At 32.3% G+C, this 9566-nt stretch overlaps 1 protein-coding gene across 1 annotated transcript; it reads left to right on the plus strand.

The window, feature by feature from the left end:
- Nucleotides 1-7148: 7148 nt before the first annotated feature.
- Nucleotides 7149-9165, plus strand: LOC105955093 (ethylene-responsive transcription factor CRF2). Its single transcript, XM_012978790.2, has 2 exons — nucleotides 7149-7565; nucleotides 7823-9165. Exon 2 carries the CDS (start codon nucleotides 7924-7926, stop codon nucleotides 8944-8946), a length of 1023 nt encoding a protein of 340 aa, XP_012834244.2. The 5' UTR covers nucleotides 7149-7565; nucleotides 7823-7923; the 3' UTR covers nucleotides 8947-9165.
- The last annotated feature ends 401 nt before the right edge of the window (nucleotides 9166-9566 follow it).

Below are 9566 nucleotides of genomic sequence, written 5' to 3' on the forward strand. Positions count from 1 at the left end.
TTAAATTAAAAGAAAAATGACAACTCCTTTGTCTCGAAAATTTTAAAAAAATTATTAAACGAAAAGAATAAAAATTCTATGTAGGCCACTAAAAAAATATAAAAATATAAAAAATAATGATTTAAACATCAAATTGAAATAAAAAAAAAATCGACAACAAATTGAGAAAAAGATTAGAACCACCAATTGTTTTCCGCAGTTTTAAGACGAACACAAAAAAATAATCTTGAACAATTTACTTTATGACGAATTTGTTTTGGAGAATCGTCCAAATTACAAAGTGGTGAAGTATAGTACAAATTGGTGAAAACACAAATCGGCAAATGATTGATATCTTTCTTTTTCTCTTGTTTCTTTCTCCAATTTGACCAAACCTCTTTAATTATGGCAAGTTTGTGACGGTGACAAATACCTCAATAAGATTGATTGGATACTTCGAGAAGTTCGTGAAACGTGGCGAATCCAAAAATTCATTAAACTGTGACAGAGTTACAAATGAATCGAGTCTGAGCCAAATATATGATTGTTTAAGTTTGTTTGAACTTTTATAAACACAAAAAAAAAAAAAAATAATGTATTTGAGCTTAGGTTGATAAGCAACCGATTCGCGTTCGAACATATTTTAATTGAGCCAAATACAATCAACCTCGATTCGCTTATTTAATGTTTTTATCAAAAAAATCATAGTCGTATCGAACTCCATACCTTATCGAACGAAAACGTTTTCAATCTTTGTTCGTTACGACAATAAACTAAGCTTAAACATGCTCTTAAAAAAACTATTTTGTATCGAGTATCGAGTGATTAAATTTAACTTATAATCGGAAATATAGAAGAAAATTTTATATTAAAACTATTAATTAATAATGACGTAATAATATTTGGAGTAATTTTGGACACTCTAAATTGGTTTATTTCAACAGAAAGACGATCTTCTTAGGGGCAAAGACTCTTAAAATCACGTTTCCCTCAAATCATGAAGTTAATCAAAGTGAATCAAAAACTACCGTTCATATCCTCCAAAAGTGTATTTGCAAAAGCAGATTTTCTTTTCCAATGATTGTTGTGTGTGAATTTGTGGGTGTGAGAGTGTATGTGTGTGTCACGGTGTATATGATAGTCGATTATTATTTGACGATGATGTCGACAGAGGAAGACGACGGTAATCGACGATGATGTCGACAGAGGAAGACGACGGCGGTTGCAGTGGGGGGAATACGATGGTGGTGTAGCGAATATATGGTTGAATCTAAAAATAGAAGAAAGAGGAGGAGGAGATGTGCTGGGGGATAAAGAGCAGGGGAATTCCGTCTAAAAAGGATAGAGGACTTTTAGCAAATTATAAAATTCGACCTTCCTGATTTGGGCTTTTGAGATTCTACACCGGGTGAAATACACCGGGTAGATCTTTACCATTCATATACACACACCCACATTGGTATGTGTAGATCAACGGTAAAAAATTACCCGGTGTAACCTTCACCGGGTGTAGGATAGATAAAACCGTAATTCGTATATCTAATGTTTCTAAACTATTAATATCCCCTCTCGACAATTTGGTTTATTACTTGGGCGGTAAATTGATCGAACAGTAACAAATTGAAAAATCGGTACGTGCTGAATACCGAATCGAAAATTTGGTTTGATATTCGGTATTTTTTTTTTTTAATTTCGGTATTCAATACGGTATACGTTATTGATGTCTGGTATATACCATACCGTACCGAATACCGAAATATGTAATATATATTTACTTTTTCTCTTTTATTTTAAATCATTTAAGGTTGTAACAAATTAAAAAAATACTTAAAGATTGATAATTTTTTTCATTGTTTACAAATTAGTATCTATTGCAAATCACATTTTTATTTTATTTTTGGGGCCCAATATTGAAATTTGAATGTCAAATTAAAGAATTAATTAGTTTAATTTTTTTTTAACTTTTTTTAAATAAGAAAATATATTTTCGGTTTTACCGGTACCGAATCGGAAAAACTGAATTAATTCAGTAAAAAACCGTATTGAACCGAATAATTTGGTTCGATAAATCAAATCTTTTTACCAAAATTTCGATTCAGTACGATTTACCGAATTAACACCCCTGCCGACAATACAAATCTACGGTTTTATCTATCCTACACCCGGTGAAGGTTACACCGGGTGGTTTTTAACCGTTGATCTACACACACCAATGTGGGTGTGTGTGTGTGTTTGTGTGTATATGAATGGTAAAAATCTACCCGGTGTATTTCACCCGGTGTAGGATCTCAAAAGCCTACGAATTACTCATAGTTTTGACAGAGCAATTATTACATCACTAAATAGTTATTGATGGTGGATATCAAAATCTTGGTGCAATCTTAACTATTGAATTAATTGTGAACGCCTCAATAATTAAGTTGAAATAATTAGGGTGTAAGTATTTATCATCCAATTTATTTGTGTTCTTGTCCGGTTTTCTTCTTAGGGAATGTTATAATTAATTTAGTAAATGTTTTCAAGAAAACAAAATTTTCTACTTCTTGGCAACAAAATTTAGTAATGTGTTGATTAATCCTAGTTCAAATTCTCTTGCCAACGGTCACTAGATTGAACTTGTCAGGCATGGTTAGTTTAGTGCGGTTTACATCTCTCGTGTAAATTACAAACTATTATATAAGACTGTAGTCTTACCCAATGCACCTATATAATTCAAATAATAATACTTAATATATTTCCACTTTCATTAGATGAAATAATTGAAAAATAATTCAAATAACTTATCAAAAATATTAATTAAAAAGTCAATGCAATATGTTAAATTTTAAATTTTATATTTCTTTGGTAGCAGAGATAACATAATAATCTAAATAATTAATAATTATTGGATCAAATAAAATTGAGAAGTAACTAAAGTTAAATTATCGGAAAAACAATGAAAAATAATATATATTATAATAGATAATGAAAATTAATGGTGTGGAAATTAAAAAAATAATTAATTATTTGGAATTCATTGATTTTGTTAAATATTTTCTTATTGTTCATTGATTTACTAAGATTTTTGTTCAATAATTTAATTCTTAGTTTTTTAAATTTTTATTATGTCCAACAACAATTAGATTTAAGGGTAAATTACACTTCCCCTCATACTTTGGCTCGATATTATTTTACTCCATTTTACTCTCGAATGCATCGATTTGCTCCATGTACTTGGATTTTTTTCTCAATGTGGACCTCGGTGTTAGTTGTCATATATTTAACCTTAAAATCGTTTGGTGTAAGCTCTGAAATTACAAAAACACCACCCCTCTCAGTTTAAATAATTATTAAAAATAAAAAATAAATTAAAAAATACAAATAATAAAAATTTCAAGAAATCCAGAAAGCATAGTCCACGATGGCAGCCACAATTTATTTTTAGTTTTTAATTTTTTTTTTTAAATTGAAAAAAAAATTAATAATTATTTAAACTTGGAGGGACGGTTTTTTTTATTTTGTAATTTTCAGACTTAGATCAAATGATGTTAAGGTCAAATATCTAAAAAAACTAACGAAGATGGTCATAGACATTTTTTCAAGTACGAGGTCAAATCGATGTAATTGAGATTAAAAGGGGGAAAGTGATATCGAATCAAGTACGACGGTGATTCTGGAATTTACCGTGCTTGATAATTTTTTTTTTAATTTTTGTCCTTTTAATTTGGAATGAACCGATAAAGTTGGAAACGGTGAGGCATATATTAAGAAGACACGTGTACAGTCTAGATTGATTCATGGAAGAGGTAGGAATGGACTTTTGAATGGCCATTCTTTTGCTATAAATACTTGTGGAAAAAAAAGTATTGTTAATATTAATGCATCAAACCCTATGTTGCCTGCCACGTTTAATACTGGCTATGTTGCAGTAAGAAAATATTATAAAAAAGAAAAAGAAAAAAAATTATTTAAATTAATCTAACAATAGTTTAAAAACAATATATTATTTTTCAACTAATAGCTGAAAAAATATTGCCACAGATTGAAGTGATAACAAACAAATAAAAAAACAGAAAACAAAATTAAAAAAAAATAAAAAGAAAAGAAATAGAAATAATAATAATAATAATAATAATTAGAAGAATAGGTAAATTATCATTTTAATTAAGGCCCGAACTAGATTGATTTTAGCCACCAACCAACCCATTAACAATCCATTTTTCCAGCCCGATAATAAATCTGCATGAGAAAAGATATTCATCTATAACATCGGTTGATGGTTTCTAATAAAATTAAAAATCGTTTAACAAAAATATATCATCCAACTGACTATATTAATAAAATTTTATTAAAATATAATTTTGCTTTCTCAATAAAGGGTGTGATTATTTGCAAGTGAGTAAAACTCCACGTAAAATATTAAAATTATTTCAACTGAGTCACAACTGAAACTTGCATATATCAACAAAAAAAATATCAATATATTTAGTAACTTAATTTCTTTTAAAGGACGAAAGTTGACATAAAGCTTTGCACGTAATTATATTTTTTGTTGAATTGTTATTAATTACTTTGAACTAATAAATAGTGAAGGTATAGCGTCATCTGTTAGAATTTGCATAGTACCCATTACGGAACCAATTATTCGATTGCCAACAGTACTAAAAAAGTTGAGTCAACAATAATTTTTAAATTTTAGCAAAATCAAGTTGTCGAATGCGTAGATTGTTACGTCGATAATCAGCCGACTCAACTCAATCACATCCCTAGTTATATAAGAAATGCAACAGCAGACGTTGTTGTCGTTCATCCCTCGAGTATAATAGAATTTGAATCTTTATAAAATAAAGTTGGATAAATAATTTCGTTTCATTTTGAGGTCTCAGAATAAATTACTACTCCCTCTGTCCCATATTATATGTCTTTTTAGAGAGTTTTTTTTGTCCAAAATTGTTTGTCATTTTAAAAGTTTTATAATAATAAAATGATGAAACGAAATTATATAGAAATTTATTAGTACACATCATTTTATTAGTACACATCATTTTATTTAATTAGTACACATCATTTTATTAGTACACATCATTTTATTAGTACACATCATTTTATTTAATTTCTATATAATTTCGTTTCATCCCTCGAGTATATAGAAATTAAATAAAATAAATGAAACTTTTAAAATGATGTGTACTAATAAGAAATATTTGTAATGTAAATATAAATAATTGAACAAAAAAAAAAAAAAGGTAACAGTAGCTCATGAGTCAGCACCCATAACGGTACCCAGCAATCCGGCGCGAAAATCAAGAGAAAATGACGAATCAGCCCCCCGCTTTTCTCCCTAAAAGAAGAGATTAATTAGCAAAGAAAAACAATAAATTAATTAGTAGTTAAGTGATTAGCCATGCCGTTAGAGATATGCGGTTAAAAAATCTTGGCAGTCAAAGATGGACTGACGAATTAGCACTCCTGACAAAAAGTTAACGGAACCGTCAGCCTCGCCGGTTATCACGTGACTTGAATCTCGTACACCGAGAAACGGTGTGAGATGGAGAATACCTTAATCAAAGGTCCCATCACATACGGCGGCAGGTTTAACAAGTCACTTAACCTTAATTAAAAGCGTCGTTAAGTGTAACTGTTAACCCAAAAAAAAAAAAAAAGGATTACTTCTAATAAATTGCAACAATTTTCATGCATGGGAAAAACAAAAACAACAATTAACTCTTTTTTTCTTTATTATATATTTGAATTCAAAGATTTGAAATGAATGTATTTTCAAATATTTTGAATTTGAAATAACTTGGATTTTAAGTTCATCACTATAAGTGGGCTCGTGAGCTCGGTGAACTTGAACTTCGTGCTCGAGCCCGAGTTTTCTGATCAGCTGTGCTCGTGAGCCTTTTTTTATTTAAGTTTTAGTTTTATTATAAGTCTAATTAATATACAATTAATAATAAATTCATATAAAAAATTAAAATATATATTAGAGTTCATTTTTTATTATAATTTATAATAATAAAACCTCATAATACACATTAAAAAAAATTCAAAAAAAACACACACACTCGAAGAGCCCGAGCTCATTAAATTGGACTCGAGCTTGAACTCGACTTCGCTAAAACAACCAAACTTCGCTCGAATTCGGCTTGTCTGCACCCCTTAACGATAAGATACAATGTGCTCAACAACTTAATTTATTCGAAAAAAATTAATTATTGACAATGATCCTTGCATGATTTTCAAATATGAATAGATACGTTTTGCCACTAGCTCTACATGATATAATTTTGTTAAAATTTGAACTTTGGATATACACTTAGTAGCCCATTAATTAACAATCTCTATGTTTAAATGATTTTTGTATAGGTTGATATAATGGTAGGATAATTCAATAGTCGGGCCGTTATTCATTTATTTCAATTTACTACTCATCATATCCCATTCACATCTCAAGTGCAACTACATAGAAAAACAGGTGTATGTAATATAATATACGTATGTACATTTATATACATTCAAATTATTATATCTTTAGACCTCGTTTGGTTAGGAAAATTACTTATTTATTAAATAACTCGATTTAGTTTAATGTTTAGTATTTCTAATAATTTATGGAGTTAACTGCAGCTATTCTAAAATTTATCATTTTTTTATCAAATTATCAATAAACAGTGTTTTAGCACACTATTTTTTAAGACTCGCTCCTGCAGTGATCGTTTATATTTTAACACGTCACAGTAAAACATCACTTCTGACACATTAATTATTACAATATGTTTTTTATACATAATTATTATATTTTTGCCATTTCACAATTTTAGTCTTTCAAATTTAAAGAATGGAACTTATAATATACCAAGTGTATCTCTACTTTTTTTATCAATAGTTTTAAAATTTGCTAAAATTTAGAATATAGCACATCTCTTGGAGATATTCTTATATTATCATAATTTATCTTACCTTCTTCTAGACATCTTTTTAATTGAATCATCCAAGTTCCAATAATTTCAATTAGATTTTATTAAATTATTTTGTTTTATTTTAGCAACCAAACACGGCTAAAAAATATAGTAATTTTGTTTTTTTTCTCAAAAACTTTTCAAAATAAAACACAATACGATGTGGATATTTATCAGAGAAATAAAAAAAAAAAAAAAAAAAAAAAAGTTAAATAATTAACCGATATCCACCGCGGCCAGAGGTAAACAAATATATTTCAGCCTCCACCTCAACACACACACACACACACGTACATTCACACACACTCTCTCACTCTCTCTCTTTCTCTCTCTAGCTCTTTATCCAAAGCCTTTCTTCTCTTCTGTCTAGAAAAACACACACACACACACACTATACAGTGTAAACAGTCACTCCTCCCGAAGAGAAGACTACTCAATTTTCCTCTCCTACACTTTCTTCCACCAAAATCTCCAAATCAAAAAAAAAAAAGCAGAGGAATCCATTTTTCCCCATCCGGGTTTTATTCTAAATATTCTGGATGATAAAGATTTTTGATTCCCCCCTCTCGCTCCTCCCACTTCTCACTTTCTCTCTCTAGAATTACACACACACACACACTGTGTGTGAGTGGTTTCTAAGCACTGGTACGGTACTACTGGTTTTCTCTTTTCTCTCTCTCTCTCTCTGTTTTCCACCAACTTTGTCTCTTCTCATCTTAATTAGTCTTCAAACTCTCTCTCTCTCTCTCTAGCTTTCTCTCTCTAAAACACACACACACACACACAGAGTGGTTCTTTTAAAGTATTACTTTCGTCAAACTTTCGTAATAATCTGAGATAATTTCCTTTTTTTCTTTGTCCGGAGACTTCTCTTTAACGTTGCTCTTTCTCTTTATTCTCAGAGAATCCTCTTTTTTCCTTCTCTCTATCAAATCCCTTTCGCTTTCAATGCGAATCTGAAAAGAAAGAAAAAAAAGAAACCCCTTCCCCCCTTTTTTCCCCCATGCTTCAACCAGAGGAACAAACCATGTTGTCCGGGAAGTTAGTCAAATACAGTGAACATTTGAGCCAGACAACGACCGTTATCAGGCCGGAATATTCTGTTTCCGGCGGAAGGAGGACTTTTCCGGCTGGGATGGCCGGAAGGACTGTACGGATTTCCGTTACTGATGCCGACGCCACCGACTCCTCCAGTGACGAAGAGGGACGGTGTTCTGCCAAGCGCCGACAGAGAGTCAGAAAATTTATTAACGAGGTCAGGATACAGCCCCCCTGCAGAGATTACGGTAACGGTAACGGTAACGGAAATGCTAACGGCGTGCCGTCTGTGAGTTTGGTGAAGCAGAGGAGGAAGAGCGGCGGCGGCGGAAGCGTAGAGAGCGCGGCGGAGGTGGGGAATGCTAGAAAGTTTCGCGGCGTGCGCCGTAGGCCGTGGGGCAAATGGGCGGCGGAGATTCGCGACCCCTCGCAACGTGCACGGCTGTGGCTGGGAACCTACAACACGGCGGAGGAGGCTGCCATGGTGTACGACCACGCGGCCATCAAGCTGCGTGGTCCAGACGCGCTCACTAATTTCTCCACTCCACCACCACCACCACAACCCACACCGCCGCCGCCGCCACTGAAGTACAACAACACAAGCTCAGGGTACAACTCCGGCGAAGACTCCCACAACAACATTGTCAAATCACCCAAGTCGGTCCTCCGGTTCGTCTCGGCCGCCGAGTCACAAGCCGACTCGTCAAACGACGCCGTTTCAGTGAATGATAAATGCGAATCTGATACTTCGATATTCCCGATGGATTTTTTCCGGGATTTCGAAAACCCGGTAACCGTACCCGACTTGTTTGACGGGGCGAGCTTTTCGGACAACATATTTGGTATGGATGTTGACTGCTGCGGCGATATGCTTATCGGGTCGGATACTGATTTGGGTTTCAGATTCGGATCGTCCAGCTGGCAGCCGGATTGTTTCCTACAAGACTTCGGTGACATATTCGGGTCGGATCCTCTAATTGCCCTTTGAGAACACCGAAACGACACCGTAATATGAAAAATCAGCACCAAAATCTTGCTGAGTTTTTCGCCAGTTTTGAGAATTAGCAGTAAATTAGAAACGCCTATATAGTATATCCTTAGCCATCTGCTGTTTTTTTTTTTTTTTTTTTTTTTTTTAATTTTATTTATCTGAGTTTATGTTTTGTTGATTATCAGCGGTAAATGAAATGATAAATTATTATTATTATTATTATTATTATTATAATAGTTATTATTTATTATTATAAGCTTCTGGTATTTTCGTAAATCTTTTTGTTTGTGGCTCACGCTTTAGTTAATTAGGCACACGTGAGATGCAAAGTTGAATTAGGTATATAAACAAATTCGAATAAAGGATTTATGTTGGCTTCTTTATAGTGTAGATAGATGTTGCATCAACCGGCGATTACAAATGGGATTAGTCTAATTTTGTACTTTACAATATTTTATATAATAAACTTCTTATATAATTAAATTCAAGCATATACCTATTAAAACCATATATATATTACCACTTAGTAGACATATATCTATATGTAGGTCCGGCAACTGAATCGGGTCTAACCGAAGCTCGAAGCTCGAGGGCTCCGCCCTATTATATTTGAACTG

Source organism: Erythranthe guttata, chromosome 5, assembly GCF_056151865.1.
Source record: "Erythranthe guttata isolate IM_541 chromosome 5, IM_541, whole genome shotgun sequence".
NCBI lineage: Eukaryota > Viridiplantae > Streptophyta > Magnoliopsida > Lamiales > Phrymaceae > Erythranthe > Erythranthe guttata.

Excerpts from the sequence above, each read along its gene's own strand:
- LOC105955093 (XM_012978790.2), top strand. The coding sequence starts at position 7,924 with ATGCTTCAACCAGAGGAACAAACCATGTTGTCCGGGAAGTTAGTCAAA.